This window comes from Homarus americanus, unplaced genomic scaffold (genome assembly GCF_018991925.1).
Source record: "Homarus americanus isolate GMGI-L3 unplaced genomic scaffold, GMGI_Hamer_2.0 scaffold24694, whole genome shotgun sequence".
NCBI lineage: Eukaryota > Metazoa > Arthropoda > Malacostraca > Decapoda > Nephropidae > Homarus > Homarus americanus.
In genome coordinates this window covers 2,180,030-2,201,453 of record NW_024732780.1, presented here as the reverse complement: position 1 = coordinate 2,201,453, position 21,424 = coordinate 2,180,030, and the positions used below count along the sequence as shown (strand labels likewise).

General features: G+C 44.2%; 1 protein-coding gene across 1 annotated transcript; it reads left to right on the top strand.

Moving 5' to 3' along the window:
- The first annotated feature begins 12,630 nt into the window (after positions 1-12,630).
- On the top strand, positions 12,631-13,215 carry LOC121868948. Its single transcript, XM_042369980.1, has one exon. It carries the CDS (start codon positions 12,631-12,633, stop codon positions 13,213-13,215), a length of 585 nt encoding a protein of 194 aa, XP_042225914.1.
- Positions 13,216-21,424: the final 8,209 nt, after the last annotated feature.

Here is a 21,424-nt window from a genome sequence, read left to right as displayed (position 1 = left end):
TAGATGTGATATTATAACAAGAGCTTATAGTATGCAAATGTCGTGTGTGTGTGTGTGCAAGATTGATGGAAACGCTGTCTTTTTTATTACTCGTTTACATTTCAGTATAAGAATACGCAAATATGCACAATTATATACAAGTACTGTATACACATTTGTATGGAGAATAACCCATGCACACATACACACACACACACACACACACACACACACAACGAGCACACACAATGCACCGCAAACACACACAAACTAATGGTTGCCCCTCGTGTAACGAGGATGGCCGGCCCAGGGGCCACCTAAGTTTGAATTTGTTTAAAGTGTAGAAGCTGTCGCCGACACAATAACCACACCCTAAGTTAACAAGTTGCATGACCCACTGTCAAGGAAAAGTCCGAGAGGACCGGACAACTCACCAACTGCACTGGCTAACCATTACCCGGAACACGATCCGCAGATCAATTAACATCCAAGTTCTCAATTACTGCTGGGTAGACAGAGGCAAATGGCGTAAAGAAACTTGCCCATAATTCCACCCTGCCCGGGGATTGAACCTAGGTCCGCTCGCTTACTAGGCGAGCATGCTAACCATTACACCATAGGTCGCCAAACATACATACTACTATTACTACTACTTTGCAGTCACTCGGAATCGAGTATGACGATCATCCAGCGATGATACAATGATATGAGTTATTATGGATGTCACCTAGGTTGGTGAGTTTTAAAGTGACTAAAGAGGCCGATATGGGACCTGCAAAGTCGTTCACAGATGTTGAACATGTGGATGGCTCCATGTAGTACGGGAGGGGCGGCGGCAGCGTCTTTTCGGCGCTGGCGCTTGTCTGCCTCGGTTTGCAGTCGGGCTAATTCGAAAGTATTGACACCTTCTCGTGTGGTGCTCCTCCAAGTGTTAGGATGTGGAGTATTCGTCTCCCAGGTGAGGGGGTTGTTTTGGCACTTTTTCAGGTTTGTCTCAAGACAAACCTTATACCTTTTCAGTTGCCCACCAGCGTTACGTTTACTATTCATTAGGTGACTATAAAGTAGCTGCTTTGGCAGTCTACTGTCGTCCATGCGGTTAACATGGCCATATCAGTGCAGCTGTTCATGGATAATGGTAGCCTCGATGTTTCTACAGTTGGTGTCAGCAAGAATACTGGTATTTGTTCTCTTGTCTTCCCAGCGAACTCGGAGGATAGAACGTAGACTACGTTGGTGAAAGTTTTCAAGTGCCTTGAGGTGCCTCCTGTATATGACCCATGTCTTGATGCCATATAGCAGGGTGGGGAGGACCACTGCTCGATTTACGTGTAACTTTGTAGATAATTTCAGCTCCCTACAGCTGAAGACACGGTTTCGGAGTCTGCCAAAGGCTTGAGATGCAAATCTGATCCAATGCTGAATCTCTTTATCGATGTCCATGGTGGTGGACAAGTGGGAGCCGAGATACCGAAAGTGGGTAACATTAGAGAGGGTAGTACCGTTAAGCTGGATGGATTGTGGAGGTGTGGCTGAACCAGGGGCAGGGTGAAAGAGAATCTGAGTTTTACGTACCTTCACCTCAAGGCCAAAGTGTGCATATGCATCTGCGTAGGTGTTCAGGATCTCTTGCAGGTCGCATTCAGCAACATGGGTGAGGTCGTCTGCATACTGAAGCTTAGTAATGGAAGCTGCCGACACCTTTGTTCCTGCCTGGAGTCGTCTTGTGTTGAAAAGACCCTTCATCAGGTACTCAATGTCCACCCCGCCGGCTAAATTGGCACTGGCATGACGAAGGAAGACAGCCAAGAAAATGGGAAAGAGAGTTGGTGCTATTACACACCCTTATTTAACCAACATTTGGATGGGGAAGAACTCAGACTGGGTGCTATTGTGTAGGACACTAGCGTTCATGCCATCGTGGAGTTTCCTCACAATGGCGATGAATTTTGGTGGGTTGCCAAAACGGCTGAGGGTCCACCAGAGGGCTTCCCTGTAGACCGAGTCGAAGGCCATGGTTAGGTCCATGAAAGCCATGTACAGGTCACGACTCTGTTCTCTGCACTTTTTCTGTATCATGTCAGTGGTGACACGTGGTGGTCTAAAGTCACATGGAGATTCTGGGAGGAAGTCTTCCACCTCAGAAAAAAGTCTGTTTAGGAGGACTCGAGCGATAATCTTGCCAATTACGGACAGCAGCGAGATCCCAAGGTAGTTGCCACAGTTTGACCGGTCTCCCTTGTTCTTATAAATATTGACGATGGAGGCGTCTTTAAGAGCTTGGGGGATTTCCTCCTGTTCCCATATATTCTCCAGGAGAGAGTGGAGATGGCTGGTAAGCAGAGGTCCTTCTTTATACACCTCGGCTGGGATTCCATCAGGCAGTGAGGCTTTGTTATTTTTCATCTGTTTGATGGCAGTAACTACCTCATCCAGGGATGGAGGATAGGTGCGGTGGGTCAGCTCTGAATGCTGAGGGACCTGCTGGGTAGTCAGGACATCCATCATTTATCATCAGTGAGTAATTTGATTGCCGGGTCATTGTGATCAAACCAGTCCTGGTGTATTGTTTTGAACTGGCCGAGGGTTTCTCTGTAGGTTTTTGTCTTAACAGTGTTGAGAGTATCCCATTCGGCACTGGGATTCGCGTGTTTTGCTGTTGGGTTGTTATAAGCCCATGTTCGAGCTGCTCTCTGAAAGCATTAGCTACTGCTGGGTCCTCCAGACGCTTAGCATTAAAACATTTTCTGGAGGCTTGCTGCCTTCGCTGTTTTGGGACGTGAAGTGAGAGCTTGGTTCTGACAAGTCAATGATCAGTGTCACAGTGGTCTGAGCCACGTATGGCACAGGTGATGAGGACATCTCGGCGATCTCTTTCTCTGATGATGACGTAGTCAATGAGATGCCAGTATTTAGAACATGGGTGTTGCCACGAACCCTTGAACTTGTCGGCCTGCCAAAACAAAGTATTGGTGATAGTGAGGCTGTGAGCAGCACACTTGCTAAGGACGAGGAGGCCGTTGGCATTACACTTGCCTAGTCCATTTCTCCCTATGGTCCAATGCCAAATGCTAGCATCTCTGCCAACTCTGGCATTGAAGTTGCAAAGGAGCACAACTGGAGATAGAGGTTTGCACTCTGTCAAGGTCGGCATAAAAGGCCTCCTGGATGTCATCCTCTGCATCCAATTTTGGGGCGTATGCACTGATGAAAAAGGCATGACGTGAGTGATTCAGTGGGACTCGAAGCGTCATGAGGCGCTCGTTGATCCCAATAGGCATTTCAGTTAGCATATGTAGGATGCTTTGGCGGATGGCAAAGCCAACTCCATAAATGCTGTTTCTCTCGGCAACAGGCTTACCCTTCCAGAAGAAGGTACAGCCAGACCCCTGTTCTGTGATCTGGCCCTCATCTGGGAGCCGGGACTCACCGATGTTATACCTAGCCAGATTTTTAGCCACAAGGGCAGCTCTTCTTTCAGGATGCTCATTTGTGCCAGTATCCAGGAGGGTCCTGACATTCCATGCAGCGACCATAAGAGGTTGTATGGTTTGTTTTTGTTTGGATCTGTGATTTTGACTGTGTTTTCGACCACGTAAGGATGACCTTACTGGGTGCGGTTGCCCAGCCAGGTTTGGTTTTTAGGCAGGCTATGTTTAGGGCACATTTTCTAGCCCCCTCCCCGTGTGGGGTGAGCAGAGTGGCCCCTCGAAAGGGCAGCTCAGTCGCACAGATAGAACCGGATTGCACTGCTGCCTAGATCCCCGTGCATAAACGACGGTCTTATCTGTGCCGCCCATGTGCAGAGTTGTGACTAGAGACTCCCGGCAGTCATCTCTGCCTGTCCCCTTCGCCACTCATCCGTCGCCATGGGACTTTTGGAGGTATAGGGCTTTTGATAATGATGAGAAGTATAATGAACTGGATGACGGCTGCACGTGAGTTTTTTATGTGGTGAGGCAGAAGCGAAGGCTGCAACCACAATCATGGCTCTCCCTTTTCCTGATCTAGTGGTGCAAGTGTTGCAACGACTGGGGAGAGGGAGAGTTGTAATGGACTGCCGATAGCCCAGTTTGTTGGGGGTTCGCCTTAGTAGCCTGTCCATCAGGCATGGCCTTCGTCCGCCGGTGTAGTCATTGGGTTTCAACGGTGGTCACCTCTTCCACCTGTACAACAGTTGGAGCTTGTATACCTGTTGCAGGGCTCCACCGCTGACTTTTCGTTCGGGGTTTATTCCCGTAGCCTTATACGTACCAAGGTTAATCTGCAAGGCAACGGGGCAATGGTTGATAGGCGCCAGAACGTGTCCACATGCCAGTGGGCCTATGCGCCGTCCGTTTGGGGCCCACTGCTACTCCGAGAGCCCCTGCTGGTCTAGCCTGGGCCCACGAGACAACCAGTTACCGTGTGTTGCCACGAGGAGGCACAGCAGGAGTCTTGATGGTGAAGAGGCTGTGTACTGGCAGGGGAAGACTTATGCAAGTTGCTTCCCTGTTCGCCACTAGGGCCAGCCAACGGCGGCAGCTGAAAGCGAGAGGGAGCAAGCAGTGCTTGCATTTTAACATTTACATAGTGCTGCCACACTAGACGCATATCATCACCCTGTGCACACACACACACACACACACACACACACACACACACACACACACACACACACACACACTTTTTCAATAAACCGTTAATTATTATTATTATTATTATTATTATTATTATTATTACAGGATTGACGGTAAAGATGAGTCATGTGACACACTAACCTCACACTCAGTGCTTAATGTTATGGTTTGATGCTCTCACTATTGTTCCCACTCTCTCCATTGTTCCCACACCCACACTGTCTCCAATGTTCTCACACACACACTGTCTCCATTGTTCCCACACCCACACTCTCTCCAATGTTCCCACACCCACACTGTCTCCAATGTTCCCACACCCACACTGTCTACAATGTTCTCACACCCACACTCTCTCCAATGTTCTCACACCCAAAACTGTCTCCAATGTTCACACAGTCTGTTCCCACACCCACACTGTCTCCAATGTTCTCACACACACACTGTCTCCATTGTTCCCACACCCACACTGTCTCCAATGTTCCCACACCTACACTGTCTCCACTGTTCCTACACCTGCACTGTTTACAATGTTCCCACACCCACACTGTCTCCAATGTTCCCACACCTACACTGTCTAGAGTGTTCCCACACCCACACTGTCTCCAATGTTCCCACACCCACCTGTCACCATTGTTCCTACACCCACACTCCCTCCAATGTGGTTGTAGGTAGTGTGGGTGTTGGTAGTGTGGGTGTTAGTAGTGTGGGTGTTGGTAGGTAATCAGATGTTATTATAGGTGTTAGGAGTGTGGGGTAGTGTGGGTGTTAATAATGTGGGTGTTGGTAGTGTGGGTGTTCGTAGATGGGTGTAAGTAGTGTGGGGGTTGGTAGTGTTGGGTGTTAGTAGTGTGGGTGTTGGTAGTGGTGGGTGTTGGTGTTAGTGAATGTCAATGGGTGTTGAGGTAGAGATGTGGGTGTTGGTAGTGTGTGGGTGTTGGTAGTGGTGTTGGTATGGGTGTTGGTGTGGGTGTTGTGTAGTGTGTGATATAGATGTTGGTATTATGGGTGTTAGCGTATTGGTAATATAGATTGTTAGTAGTGTGGAATTAATGAGTGTAGGTGTTAGTAGGTGTAGATTATTTGGTATTATGGGTGTTAGTAGTGTGGGTGTGGGTGATGGCCGTTGTTATTAGTGTAGGTATGGTGTGGGTGTGAAGTGTGGGTCTTTGGTAGTGTGGGTAGTAGTGTAGATTGTTGGTATTATGGGTGTAGTGTGGGTGTTAGTTGTAGTGTGGGTGTTTGGTAGTGTGGGTGTTCGTGGTGTGGGTGTAAGTAGTGTGGGGGGGTTGGTGGTGTGGGTGTTGTAGTGTGGGTGTTGGTGAGTGTGGGTGTGGTAGTGGGTGATAGTAGTAGTGTGGGTGTTGGTAGTGTAAGGGTGTAGGTAGTGTGGTTGTTAGTAGTGGGTGTTAGTGTTGGTGTGTTGGTAGTGTGGGTGTTCATTATGGGTGTAGTGTGGGTGTTGGTAGTGTGTAGTAGTAGTAATTATTGGGTGTTGGTAGTGTGTGCGTGTAGGTAGTGTGGGTGTTAGTAGTATGGGTGTTGGTAGTGTGGGTGTTGGTGGTGTGGGTGTTGGTAGTGTGGGTGTTGGTAGTGTGGGTGTTGGTAGTGGGTGGTGGTGTGGGTGTTGGTGGTGTGGGTGTTGTTAGTGGGTGCAGGAGTGGGTGTTGGTAGTGTGGGTGTTGGTAGTGTGGGTGTTTGGTAGAGTGGGTGTTGGTAGTGTGGATGTTAGTACTGTGAATGTTGGTAGTGTGGGTGTTAGTAGTTTGGGTGTTGGTGAGTGTGGGTGTTGTTGTTGGTGGTGTGGGTGTTGGTAATTAATGGGTGTTAGAGTGTGGTGTTGGTATTGTATAGGTGTTGGTAGTGTGGGTGTTGGTGAGTGGGTAGGGTGTTGGTAGTGTGGGTGTTGGTATTATGGGTGTTGTGTGGGTGTTGGTGTGGGTGTTGGTTTGTGTGGGTAATGGTAGTGGTGTTGGTAGTGTTGTGTTGGTAGTGTTATAGGTGTTGGTAGTGTGGGTGTTGGGGTGTTGGTAGATTATTTGGTATTATGGGTGTTAGTAGTGTGGGTGTTGGTAGTGGGTGTTGATTGTGTGGGTATTGGTGCGGGTGTAGTGTAGATTGTTGGATTGTCGGTGTGTAGTGTGGGTTTTGGTAGTGTGGTGTTGGTTAGTGGTGGTGTGGGTGTGGGTGTTAGTGGTGTAATGGTGTTGGTAGTGTGGGTGTTGGTAGTGTGGGTGTTGGTAGTGTGGGTGTTGGTAGTGTGGGTGTGGTGTGGGTGTTGGTAGAGTGGGTGTTAGTAGTGTGGGTGCTGGTAGTGTGGGTGTTGGTAGTGGATGTTAGTAGCGTGAGTGTTGGTAGTGTGGGTGTTAGTAGTGTGGGTGTTGGTAGTGTGGGTGTTGGTATTATGGGTGTTAGTAGTGTGGGTGTTAGTAGTGTGGGTGTTGGTAGTGTTGGTGTTGGTATTATGGGTGTTAGTAGTGTGGGTGATGGAAGTGTGGGTGTTGGTATGGGGAGTTAGTAGTGGGTGTTGGTAGTGTGGGTGTTGGTAGTGTGGGTGTTGGTAGTGTGGATGTTAGTAGTGTGGGTATTGGTAGTGTGGGTGTTGGTAGTGTGGGTGTTAGTAGTGTGGGTGTTAGTAGTGTGGGTTGTTGGTAGTGTGGGTGTTGGTTGTGTGGGTGTGTGGTGGTGTGGGTGTTGGTAGCGTGGGTGTTGGTAGTGTGGTGTAGGTAGTGTGGGTGTTAGTAGTGTGTGGGTGTAGGTAGTGTAGATTGTTAGTAGTGTACGTGTTGGTGGTGTAGGTGTTGGTGGTGTGGGTGTTGGTGGTGTGTGGGTGTTGGTAGTGTGGGTGTTGGTAGTGTGGGTGTTTAGTGCAGAGTGGGTGTTGGTAGTGTGGGTGCTAGTAGTGTGGGTGTTGGTGGGTGTGGATGTTAGTAGTGTGAGTGTTGGTAATGTGTGGGTGTTAGTAGTGTGGGTGTTAGTAGTGTGGATGTTGGTAGTGTGGGTGTGTGGTATTATGGGTGTTAATAGTGTGGGTGTTGGTAGTGTGGATGTTTTGGTAGAGTGGGTGTTAGTGGTGTGGGTGTTAGTAGTGGGTGTTGGTTGTGTAGTTATTGGTAGTGGCGGGTGTTGGTAGTGTGGGTGTTGGTGAGTGTGGGTGTTAGTAGTGTGGGTGTTAGTAGTGTGGGTTTATTTGGTAGTGTGGGTGTTGGTTGTGTGGGTGTAGGTAGTGTGGGTGTTAGTAGTGTGGGTGTTGGTAGTGTAGGTGTTGGTAGTGTGGGTGTTGGTAGTGTGGGTGTTGGTAGTGTGGGTGTTGGTAGTGTGGGTGTTTGAGGTAGAGTGGGTGTTAGTAGTGTGGGTGCTAGTAGTGTGGGTGTTGGTGGTGTGGATGTTAGTAGTGTGAGTGTTGGTAATGTGGGTGTTAGTAGTGTGGGTGTTAGTAGATGTGGATGTTGGTAGAGTGGGTGTTAGTAGTGTGGGTGCTGGTAGTGTGGGTGTTGGTAGTGTGGATGTTTGGTAGAGTGGGTGTTAGTAGTGTGGGTGTTAGTAGTGTGGGTGTTAGTTTGTGTGGTTATTGGTAGTGTGGGTGTTAGTAGTGTAGGTGTTGGTGGTGTGGGTGTTAGTAGTGTGGGTGTTAGTAGTGTGGGTTGTTGTTGGTGAATTGTGGGTGTTGGTTGTGTGGGTGTGGTAGTGTGGGTGTTGGTAGCGTGGGTGTTGGTAGTGTGGGTGTAGGTATTGTAGATTGTTAGTAGTGTGGGTGTTGGTAGTGTGGGTGTTGGTGGTGTGGGTGTTGTTGGAAGTGTTGGTGTTGGTAGCATGGGTGTTTTGGTAGGAGTGGGTGTTAGTGGGTGTATGGGTGCTGGTGGTGTGGGTGTTGGTAGTGTGGGTGTTGGTAGTGTGGGTGTTATGTAGTGTGGGTGTTAGTAGTGTGGGTTGTTGGTAGTGTAGGTGTTGGTTGTGGGGGTATTGGTAGTTGGGTGTTGGTAGCGTGGGTGTTGGTGGTGTGGGTGTAGGTAGTGTGGGTGTTAGTGGTGTGGGTGTTGGTAGTGTGGGTGTTGATAGTGTGGGTGTTGGTAGTGTGGGTGTTGGTGAGTGTGGGTGTTGGTGTGTAGATTTTAGCAGTGTGGGTGTTGGTAGTGTGGGTGTTAGTAGTGTAGGTGTTGGTAGTGTGGGTGTTAGTAGTGTGGGGTTGGTAGTGTGGGTGTTGGTATTATAGGTGTTAGTAGTGTGGGTGTTTGTAGTGTGGGTGTTGTGAGTGTGGGTGTTGGTATTATAGGTGTTAGTAGTGTGGTGTAGGTACTGTGGGTGTTAGTATTATGGGTGTTAGTAGTGTGGGTGTTGGTAATGTGGGTATTAGTAGTGTGGGTGTTTTTAGTGTGTGGGTGCTTAGGTAATGTGGGAGTTAGTAGTGTCGGTGTTGGTAGTGTGGGTGTTGGTGGTGTGGGTGTTGGTGAGTGTGGGTGTTTGGTAGAGTGGGTGTTAGTAGTGTAGGTCCTGGTAGTGTGGGTGTTGGTAGTGTGGATGTTAATAGTGTGAGTGTTGGTGAGTGTGGGTGTTAGTAGTGTGGGTGTTAGTAGTGTGGATGTTGGTAGTGTGGGTGTGGTATTATGGGTGTTAGTAGTGTGGGTGTTGGTGGTGTGTGGGTGTTTGGTAGAGTGGGTGTTAGTTGTGTAGGTGCTGGTAGTGTGGGTGTTGGTAGTGTGGATGTTAGTAGTGTGGGTGTTGGTAGTGTGTGGGTGTTAGTAGTGTGGGTGTTGGTAGTGTGTGGGTGTTGGTGGTGTGGGTGTTTGGTAGAGTGGGTGTTAGTAGTGTGGGTGTTGGTATTATAGATTGTTAGTGTGAGTGTAGGTGTTGGTGAGTGTGGGTGTTAATAGTGTGGAGTGTTGGTAGTGTGGGTGTTTGGTGTTAGAGTAGGTGTTAGTAGTGTGGATGTTGGTATTATGGGTGTGTTAGTAGTGTGGGTGTTGTTAGTTTGTGTGTTTGGGAGGTGGGTATTAGTAGTGTGGGTGCTGGTAGAGTGGGTGTTGGCTGGTGTGGATGTTAGCAGTGTGGGTGTTGGTAGTGTAAGATTGTTAGTATTATGGGTGTTAGTAGTGTGTGGGGTTTTGGTAGTGTGGTGTAGGTACTGTGGGTGTTAGTAGTGTGGGTGTTGTTGGTGGGGGTTATGAGTAATTGGTGTGGGTGTGTAGGTAGTGTGGAAGGTTGTGAGTGTGGGTGTTGGTAGTGTATGCTGGGTGTTGGTTGTGTGGGTGTTGGTATTGTGGGTGTTGTTGGTAGTGGGGGTTATGGTGGTGTGGGTGTAGGTAGTGTGGGGGTTATTGGTGTGGGTATTGGTAGTGTGGGTGTTTATAGTGTGGGTGTTGGTGGTGTGGGTGCTGATAGAATGGGTGTTGGTTGTGTGGGTGTTGGTAGTGTGGGTGTTGGTAGTGTGGGTGTTGGTTGTGTGCGTGTAGGTAGTGTGGGTCTTGGTATTATGGGTGTTAGTAGTGTGGGTGTTGGTAGCGTAGGTATTAGTAGTGTGGGTGTTAGTATTATGGGTGTTAGTAGTGTGGGTGTTGGAATTATGGGTGTTAGTAGTGTGGGTGTTGGTACTGTGGGTATTAGTAGTGTGGGTGTTGGTGTTGTGGGTGTTAGTAATGTGAGTGTTAGTAGTGTTGGTGTGTTGGTAGTGTGGGTGTTTGTGGTGTGGGTCTTGGTGGTGTGGGTGTTAGTAATGTTAGTGTGTTGGTAGTGTGGAAGTTGGTGGTGTGGATTTTGGTAATGTGGGTGTAGGTAGTGTGGATGTTGGTAGTGTGGGTGTTAGTATTGTGGGTGTTAGTAGTGTGGGTGTTGGTAGTGTGGGTGTTGGTAGTGTGTGTGTTGGTAGTGTGGGTGTTGGTGGTGTGGGTGTTAGTATTATAGGTGTTAGTAGTGTGCTCGTTGGTAGTGTGGGTGTATGTAGTGTGGGTGTTGGTATTAGGGTGTTAGTAGTGTGGGTGTTGGTAGTGTGGGTATTAGTAGTGTGGGTGTTGTTAGTCTGGGTGTAGGTTGTGTGGGTTGTTGGTAGTGTGGGTGTAGGTAGTGTGGGTGTTGGTAGTGTGGGTGTTGGTAGTGTGGTGTTAGTAGTGTGGGTTTTGTAGTGTGGGTGCTTGTAGTATGGGTGTTGGTAGTGTGGGTGTTGGTAATGTGGGTGTTGGTAGTGTGTGTGTTGGTAGTGTGTGTGTTGGTAGTGTGGGTGTTGGTAGTGTGGGTGTTGGTAGTGTGTATAAAGGTTAGTGTGATGTTGGTAGTGTGGGTGTTTGTGTTGCGGGTGTAGGTAGTGTGGGTGTTGGTAGTGTGGGTGTTGGTAGTGTGGGTGTTGGTAGTGTGGGTGTTGGTAGTTTGGGCAAGGCCACCTTCACAACACAGGCATGGAGAGCGGAGGAGTATCACAAGTTCTCATTAATTACAAAGACTTTGGCGGTATTGTATGATGGTATGAAGACCCTGAGTTTTAACCAAACATGTTAACTCTGGCACCCGTTTTATGACTGACAGTGAATCTAAATTAAATGTAACCTTCCTTTCCTCTCAAATTAGAGGTAAATACTAAGTAGAATAATAGCTAAGTTAAGAATATCTGACCCGGGCAGTGAAATAACTACACTTACAGTTTAGGATAAATTGAGGACAGTTGGAGGAGAAAAATTCTTCTCAAAAGACATTCCACAAAATACTGTACTGTAGGTCACGAAAACGCATCTGCTTTTTGTTTTCGTGGTTTATTGAAAATTAGTCTTGTGTGTAAAATACTCGACATACCCGGGTGTGTGCACAACTTGGTTTTTTTTTTTTTTTGAGAGTTAGATGTACATGAAAACAGTGCTCTTGATCTTCATGTAACGCATAACATATTTCAAGAGAGTGTAGGTAAGGCACTGACAAACATATATTTTTATTTACTCATTTCAATTAATATTAAGTAAATTTGAAAGGATTTAATAATGCTATTGACATATGAAGCGTCAAATCTTCTATATAAAAAAAAATATATATTTCTCAATTTACATATTGATTTGCCTCTGACTAATATGATAGGCACTGCCTTGATCACTGTTACTGTGGCGTGTTTGCAGGCCATCACCTACCTGACCGTCCATAACCTTGTCACAATCTTGAAGTCGTAGAATTAATCGGTCAAATTTGTTGAAAATTTCTCTAAATGATCCTTTGATAGTTTTCTTTTAAACTGTGTTTAATTGCATGTGCCAATAGACATGGCTGCCATCTTTAAAACACAAAAGAATTTTAAGCATCTTTTTGGCTGATACTTCAGACTCAGTTTAGTTGAAACTTGTAGGAATATTTATTGTATAGTCTAAAATCTTCATTTAAAACTGATTTTGATGACAGCGTTGTTTTCATGATGGAAGTTAAAGTTCTATGGTTCATTCTGTTCGAAGACACGGAGTGTGAAGTCTGTACCTCAGTGAGTCGTTATGTTCCTCCTAATATCTGCTTTAGCGCTAGTACCATGATTAAAAATATAGAGTGCTTCATTTTTATCTCTATTTTATGAACAGTACATACAGGGTGATTCAGCAATGAGTACATAAAATTGGAGGATGAAATCCTTGGATAATTCGTAACCACAATGTCAGATTCTGCTATGCCCACGTGTTCGTTACAGGTGCGAGCAAATTAACCATACCTGTAGTCCAGGCATTCTGGAACGCGTCAGACAATCAATGGTACGACGTGTACAGGTCTGCATTGAGGCAGAAGGGGGCAACTTTGAACATTTCCTTTAGGTTGTAACAAAGAGAGGTCACACTGTAGAGACCTGTGAATAAATTATTTCAAAAACTTACGGTGGTTTCACTTCAAATTCACTCTCATTAATACAACATCTTAAATGTATTGTAACATGGAAACTATGCAGAATCTGATATTTTACCATAGAGACATTGTGGTTTAGAATTATCCAAGGATTTCATCCTCCAATTTAATGTACTCATTGCTGAATCACCCTGTATAAAGACACAACAAAACAGAGCCCCAGCTTTCCCCTTCAGCTGTTATGACAGCACTGGTGTGCCTCTGTATGACCCAGCTTTCTCCTGCAGCTGTTATGACAGCACAGGTGTGCCCCTGTATGATCCAGCTGCCTCCTGCAGCTGTTATGACAGCACTGATGTGCCCCTGTATGACCCAGCTATCTCCTGCATCTGTTATGACAGCACTGGTGAGCCCCTGCATGGCCCAGCTGTCTCCTGCAGCTGTTATGACAGCACTGGTGAGCCCCTGCATGGCCCAGCTGTCTCCTGCAGCTGTTATGACAGCACTGATGTGCCCCTGTATGACCCAGCTATCTCCTGCATCTGTTATGACAGCGCTGGTGAGCCCCTGTATGACCCAGCTGTCTCCTGCAGCTGTTATGACAGCACTGGTGAGCCCCTGCATGGCCCAGCTGTCTCCTGAAGCTGTTATGACAGCGCTGGTGAGCCCCTGTATGACCCAGCTGTCTCCTGCAGCTGTTATGACAGCACTGGTGAGCCCCTGTATGACCCAGCTGTCTCCTGCAGCTGTTATGACGGCTGGAAAAATGTATTGTGCAGCTGATGACAGCACTGGTGAGCCCCTGCATGGCCCAGCTGTCTCCTGAAGCTGTTATGACAGCGCTGGTGAGCCCCTGTATGACCCAGCTGTCTCCTGCAGCTGTTATGACAGCACTGGTGAGCCCCTGTATGACCCAGCTGTCTCCTGCAGCTGTTATGACGGCTGGAAAAATGTATTTGGGAAATACTATTTTAACTGAATCTTAGGTAAAATAAATTATTTTTTTTATTCAAATCCAAGAATTTTTTCTAGGGAAGCTGCGGTAAGTTTCACAATAATAACGAATTTTGGAAAATATTAAACCCTAATGAAAAAAGTGGCAATTAAAATGGAACAAACCTTTGCTTATCTACATACGCCGATAAGCATTTGTATTACAATGTAAAAGTTTATCTACGTATATGGTGTCATATTGTGTATCCGGGTCAGTAGAACGAGGTCACAGGTCACGTTGTAATATAAAAAAGATGAGGGTGTGAGGCCAGGCCAGTATATCACTGAATCCGGGGTCACTTATCCCTAACACTTGGTAGGTCAGAAGATCAGAAAGGCACTGTAGCAAGGTCAGGGGTGAGGGGTCACAGACAGGATGAAGGTGTTAGAGGTTAGAAATGAAATAGAATCAGGGATGTGTTGGTGGAGTCGGAGATCATACGTGTCAGGTCAGAGAAGGTCGTAGAGTGTCAGCATCAAACAAACACGAGGAACATGTTGTAGCTGACTGGCTGGTAGCTGTTGTGTGAATGGCCGCCGATAAATTCATCAAATCGTATCTCTCTCTCTTTCTCTCTCTCGTACACTCTCACTCTTTCTACTTTTTTGTGTATGTGAGACACGGGCCATCCATTACACCTGTCCACCATCAATGAGCAGTAGAACAGTGCGCCACTCACCATGATATTTTGGCCGAATTACGACAAAATGAGACTTGTGAGGAGAGGAAAGGTTCCCCTTCCTTTACCGCCCTCCTTCCCCCCTCCTACCGTCATTTCCCACCCCGTATTTCCCATAACCCCCGCCACATTGATTAAAAGGACAAAGCAATAAAACACAGGTACAGTTCACCAGGCTGACATGACAGAGGAGGGATGTAAAGTATACTATTTCAATATATGAGATTAGGCAAAACTGTACCTCAATCCAGTCATAAAGCTGTTAAACTACCTAGGGGATGAATGAGAGGTGGAGAATGGCTGGCAGTAAGGAGAAACAGTGTACAGTAAGGGTTCTTATGTTACAGCATGTTTGTCACTTACAAATTTATGGTTCATTTACAAACATTTTGTATTAATTTAGTATAATTTAGGTTAGATACATATGGCCCCAGGCAGGAGGAGGGTGGAGGTAAGGCACGGCTGGGTGGAGGTGATGACCGCTCAGGAAAGAGAGCGACGTTTTTCATTTGGGTGACAGACTGCTACTTCAATTGGGAGACAAGACACTGGTAAGTGAAAGGTCATCCTTCATTTGGGCGAAAACAGTATACAGTAGGTGGTCACAAATAGTATATTTAAGATGTTCATGAGTGTCTTGGTAAAATTTATGTAAAAACAAAGGTGGTTTTTTTTTTACTAGTGAATGATGAAAAAAAATCAGACTTTGTTGAGGTCATGCTGAAAGATATTTCAGACTACAGACTGCCTTTGCGGACTATATAGTTGAGAATTATGTGACAGACGACCATCTACATTAAAATCAGGGGAATGAATACTGCTGCAGCTGTAAGACGACTTGGGGAAGAACAGATGTAATTTTTACTGGAGCAGTACCGAAAGTATGAAAAGGAGGACATTACTCGGGTGCAGTATATTAGGCCAGTTGGCTGCAAATTTACATAACACTCCATATTTTAGATTTTTTTTTTATATAATTTTATGACATCAATTTATTGTATATGTTTTAAGTTTGCAATTTGTAAAATCGACAAAGACAATTTGCATAACGGTTCTAATTCTAAAATATGTAATAAATTGTTCAGGACCCATATTTTCTGAAAAAATCCCATGAGATATTTACGAATTAAGGAAAAAATGTATTGTATGTCTTGTGTACTCAAGTTCTGACAGCCTTTAACCTAATGTATTGAAGATTATATTATTAATGAGACTGCTACAAAATGTTAATAATGGGTAATGAACATGAAGTGCCTCGGGAAAGAGGGAAGTAACACTTACGATTGTGGACCTGCTCGAAGATTAGACGCGGTTGTGCCAGCCCCGACTCACACACACATACAGAGCCCATACCACCCAACACTACTGAAAGCCACCCCGAGACTGACTTTTCAAATTTCCACGTAAGTAGCTCATCCTGGTCCTGGAAATTGTCCCAGCCAATCATAGAGCACATAAGACGCAGCCTATGACGTTAAGCACTGTAGTTGGCCACCTTAGTGCGAGGGGAGGGGTTTAGGTTTGACGTTATAATGTTATTATTGCACTTCAGCAACTAAGATCTACAAGGGCGTAACAATGTTAGCAATTGCCATGCACTAGACCATCAACAATTAAGAGTTATGAGAGATAGAACTCTCTGTTGGGCAAGGTTAAAACACCGCCTTTACCTTCTACATCTATGTGATGACACTCTTGTTGTCAACAAGGTAGAATTCCCTTCAACCAAGCAGTAGCTGGCCCAGTCATGGATGGCTGTAATCTGCCTCAGACAGGTTCCATGAACTCACAGGTCGATGGATCAGGGGGTACGTGGCGGCATGAGTGGGCGTGCGTGCGCGTATGATTTCAGGTATTGTATGACAAGAGGGTGAAGGAGACGAGCGCTACCGTCTCCTCAGCTGGAAATACCTCCTGGAAATTTGGCCCATGGGAAGTGTGGTGGGCTGTACGATGGTGTTTTTGTAGGAGGAGAGGGAGGATCCTCTTGCCCTTCCCCTCCTCCACCAAGGTAACTCTGGCCTCGTGGTGGTTGGGTGTGAAGGATGACGAAGCCAGCTCATACAAACTCTGGGGTTGAAGGCTGTAGAGCCCCTTACAGAGTTTGTTTAAACTTGGTCAGTGACATCCCTTTGGCCGAACCAGTAGGGCTCAGGAGGAGAAGCAGTTGGGCCCCTGAGCACAAGCCCTTCCCCCCTTGACCCTGAGACGTGAGCAGTCATACTGATTACTGATAGTTTTTTGTTTCACTTTCTGCCTTACTGTATATGTATATATATATATATATATATATATATATATATATATATATATATATATATATATATATATATATATATATATATATATACATATATATATCATTTATTTATTTTTATTTATATATTACACTAAATGGGGATAATTGCCTAATAGCGATATCGTCTATGCATCCATCTTATCACTATACTAGTAGACGACTCCCAGAAAGCATATAAACAAGGTTTATTTATCTATTCCTTTTTTGTGTTGTTTATTGTATATCTATTTAGTCATTAGAGTATGAATTTTAACGTCTACTTTTCCTTCTTTGGATGAACACAATCTCTTACTATTTTTCTTTGCATATTTATTTAACTACAGCATATTTTTATCCAAGTAAATCTACTGTCGACACACCCCAGTTACCTGGGAGTTTTACAGTATAATGTACAGGTCAAGGTGTGGGTATCTCCAACACTCAAATGTTAAGAGTCACAACAAAATATCAACGTTACAATGGAGGCGAGAGAATAATGATATAATTAAGATTGTGTTTGGTAAAGGCTGGACTGTTGTCAGGCGAGCTGTGGGTGGAACACCAACCTCAACTTTACTGAGTGCGACCTTTGACTGTGGTATACGCCCGCTAACACCTCCTCCCTTTATAAGTATGACATTTGATATCTTCGACATCGTGTTTGTGGCGCACAGGAGTACAGCTCAGGAATAACAGCCCAAATCCCGATCACAGTCATTCTCATACTCCTGATATATCAATCTGACCTTGAAGTCTAGGTTTATAATTCTCTTTTATTTCCTGATGCGTGACAATCAACCATTGAAACTTACATTGGCAATACATCTTTAAAAGTGTTTACCGAATAGTCTTTAGTGGTGAATGAGAAATTATTATTAAACTCCATTAACTTATCTCCGGGTTATTTTCATCATGCTCTCTCAAAGGTTCCTAATAAATATGGTACACATGCACACACGCGCTGGGAAAGAGACAAGTGGCCGCTAAGAAAAATATAAGTAACTATAAATAAAAGTAACCTTGTTATTTGAAGATTAACGATATGTCCAGTATGTTTTTACTTTTTGTCCAGGTTTTTCTAATTTTCTATGAAATGAAGATCATGAATCAACTTCTTTTATTTTCTTATCACCCTAAAAGTTATTAATTTATCGGTGGCACTAAGCCGAGTAAAAGATTGTACCGTCCATGAAAAATGTTCCAAGGCGTCGGAAATATTACGCTTCCGTAAGACTACTGTAGGTTGTATCATAAGAGAATGTGATCAGCATGAAATATACCATTGCAAGCAGAACTCGCCCTTCAACCATCAGGTCAGCTCCACCCCACCTGAGTGACCGCCCGACCATCTGCCGTTGACGTCCACTTCTCTCTTATCCTCACATTTCACTACGTCCCTCCTCACCCACTGTAACGACGACCCATCTAAACCTTGTCTGAACCTAAACTTAACCCAACCTATCCAAAATGAACCTAAAGCGGATGCAAACTTAAACCTAACCTAAACTCCTAAATCTACTGTAAATCCAGTGCACACTGAAGGAATCTGAATGTAAACCGTATGGCTGCCTAATAGAAACTAAAGTTAAATTTCTCTCAGGGATCTCCAACTTAGCTTTTAAAGGTGCGCGACGTACAGTATAGTCAGCCAAGTAATATTCGCGTCCTTCTAACTCAAAATGTTCTGTATCTGGGCGAGGAGTTCCACGTCCTTCTACCTACTAGGAGCCAGGGGCATAGGGAGCCCTGGTGAGGTTTGTATCCAGGCAATTCAGGCCGGAGGTCAAAGAGTATTTTAGTGGCTTTTTAGAAGCAACAGAGACAACAGGTCAAGGATTGGCAGACCTTATTCTGGAGAAACTCAAGAACTGGAACATAACATTTGCTGAATGTAGGGGTCAGTCCTATGATAATGGATCAAAAATGAAAGGGAAAACCAAGGGAGTACAAGCACGGCTTTTGGCTATAAATCCTGTACACTCTTTGTGCCTTGTGGTGCACTTACCCTGAACTTGGTGGTGGATGATGCAGCTAAAAGCTCCCAAGATTTTTCAGAAGCTGTTTACTATGTTTTCAGCTGCAACACAATGATGGGCAATACTGAAGAACAGGGTAGACATCTCCCTGAAATCATGGTCAGATACAAGGTGGAAAAGCCGTATCAAAGCTATAGAGGCTGTGCGTTGTCAAACTTAACAAGTAAGGGAGATCCTGCTGGATATGAGGAGCAAAGTCACAGACCCTGTGACAAGGATAGAGGACCAGTCACTGGTGGAGGAAGTTGGGTCTTACCGTTTTTTTTTTTTTATATGCACCGTGGTATGGTATGACATTCTGCAACAAATACAACAAGTGAACAAACTCTTGCAGTCTACTACCATATATATATATATATATATATATATATATATATATATATATATATATATATATATATATATATATATATATATATATATATATATATATATATATATATGTGTGTGATATGTGTGTGTGTGGGGGGGGGAGGTTCACTGTTATGCAGGACAGCAGCTGGGGCCTTTTAGAGGATGATCAGTGTTTCCAGCTTCATCATGAACCTGGTGCTCAGGCACCAAGGTTAAGTTGACCATGAAGAAGTCGAGGACACACACACAGACACACACGCTGCGGGCCGACCTTATCAAGGCCGCTGTTGTTATTAACTTTTTTGCGGTGAGGACATGATGGCTGCGTCGCTCCTACCTGATAAATGTGTTGAACACGTCTGTCCATAATTTTATCGAAGAAAGTAGTAGTTATTATAAAAATATGTGCCAATATTATTAATTAATACTTCAAGCGATAATAATTACTTGAATTAAAGCTGTGTTGTAAGAGTCGCGGTGATGATCTCAATGGTCAGTGATGTTGAACACCCATAGTGGATGAAGTTTTACACCCTCAAGACGCAGCACAGAGTCAGGAGGATCTGAGGACCTGGTCCAATGACACCAGGAGTGACTGGGTTAAATATAGCCAAGTGTCCTGAGGTGAACACAACTCAGAGAAGTAGACACTGCCATAGCTGGAGATCACACACTATAGAAACAGCGCGTTAACCACACAGCCACAATGTCCAGTATTGTAACAACAAATGAAACATAATAAGAGTAACAATAACACAACACCGGGCAACACGCTCCATCATAGTAGATGATGACTGGCAGAAATACTTCATGCGGTGAGCGAGTAACATGCCACTTACACGTTTCCCAAATAGACAAATTTTTCCCACAAACTATAGAACGTAACGTAACGTAGGGTAACGTAACGTAACTTTTTTCTAAGTGGGATGGCAAAAACAGCATAAAACAGACGACAGACCAGATTTGTATCTTCCATAAAAGTAGAAAATCTAACAAATAATGTCAGCAAATTTGATACTTAGCTAAAGCACTTAAATTATCGTATCATGTTATTTAGAAATTATATTACCTCTAACACATAACTAACTATTACCTCTACTAACTCACAACTAACTATTACCTCTACTAACAATCAACTAACTATTACCTCTACTAACACACAACTATTACCTCTACTAACTCACAACTAACTATTACCTCTACTAACACACAACTAACTATTACCTCTACTAACTATCAACTAACTATTACCTCTACTAACAATCAACTAACTATTACCTCTACTAACAATCAACTAACTATTACCTCTACTAACAATCAACTAACTATTACCTCTACTAACAATCAACTAACTATTACCTCTACAAACTCACAACTAACTATTACCTCTACTAACACACAACTATTACCTCTACTAACACACAACTAACTATTACCTCTACTAACACACAACTAACTATTACCTCTACTAACTCACAACTAACTATTACCTCTACTAACACACAACTATTACCTCTACTAACACACAACTAACTATTACCTCTACTAACTCACAACTAACTATTACCTCTACTAACACACAACTAACTATTACCTCTACTAACTATCAACTAACTATTACCTCTACTAACAATCAACTAACTATTACCTCTACTAACAATCAACTAACTATTACCTCTACTAACTATCAACTAACTATTACCTCTACTAACACACAACTAACTATTACCTCTACTAACACACAACTAACTATTACCTCTACTAACAATCAACTAACTATTACCTCTACTAACACACAACTAACTATTACCTCTACTAACTATCAACTAACTATTACCTCTACTAACACACAACTAACTATTACCTCTACTAACACACAACTAACTATTACCTCTACTAACTCACAACTAACTATTACCTCTACTAACAATCAACTAACTATTACCTCTACTAACACACAACTAACTATTACCTCTACTAACACACAACTAACTATTACCTCTACTAACACACAACTAACTATTACCTCTACTAACACACAACTAACTATTACCTCTACTAACACACAACTAACTATTACCTCTACTAACACACAACTAACTATTACCTCTACTAACACACAACTAACTATTACCTCTACTAACACACAACTATTACCTCTACTAACACACAACTAACTATTACCTCTACTAACACACAACTAACTATTACCTCTACTAACTATCAACTAACTATTACCTCTACTAACACACAACTAACTATTACCTCTACTAACTATCAACTAACTATTACCTCTACTAACACACAACTAACTATTACCTCTACTAACACACAACTAACTATTACCTCTACTAACTATTACCTCTACTAACACACAACTATTACCTCTAATAACACACAACAAACTATTGCCTCTACTAACACACAACTAACTATTACCTCTACTAACACACAACTATTACCTCTAATAACACACAACTAACTATTACCTCTACTAAAACACAACTAACTATTACCTCTGCTAACAAACAACTAGCTCCGGGTTTTTCGTACAGAAATGGGGTCTTAATAGGGACAACCAGCCAGAACTACCGGAATTATTACTTGAGAATGTGTAGTGTGTCAAGTGATCACAGTCCCATCCACCTGTGGCCTTCTTTAGTGGATACTGGTGATAGTTATTGGAGAGCCAGG

Bases quoted from the DNA above. Each gene is read 5' to 3' on its own strand.
- LOC121868948 (XM_042369980.1), top strand. From the start codon at position 12,631: ATGACAGCACTGGTGTGCCTCTGTATGACCCAGCTTTCTCCTGCAGCT.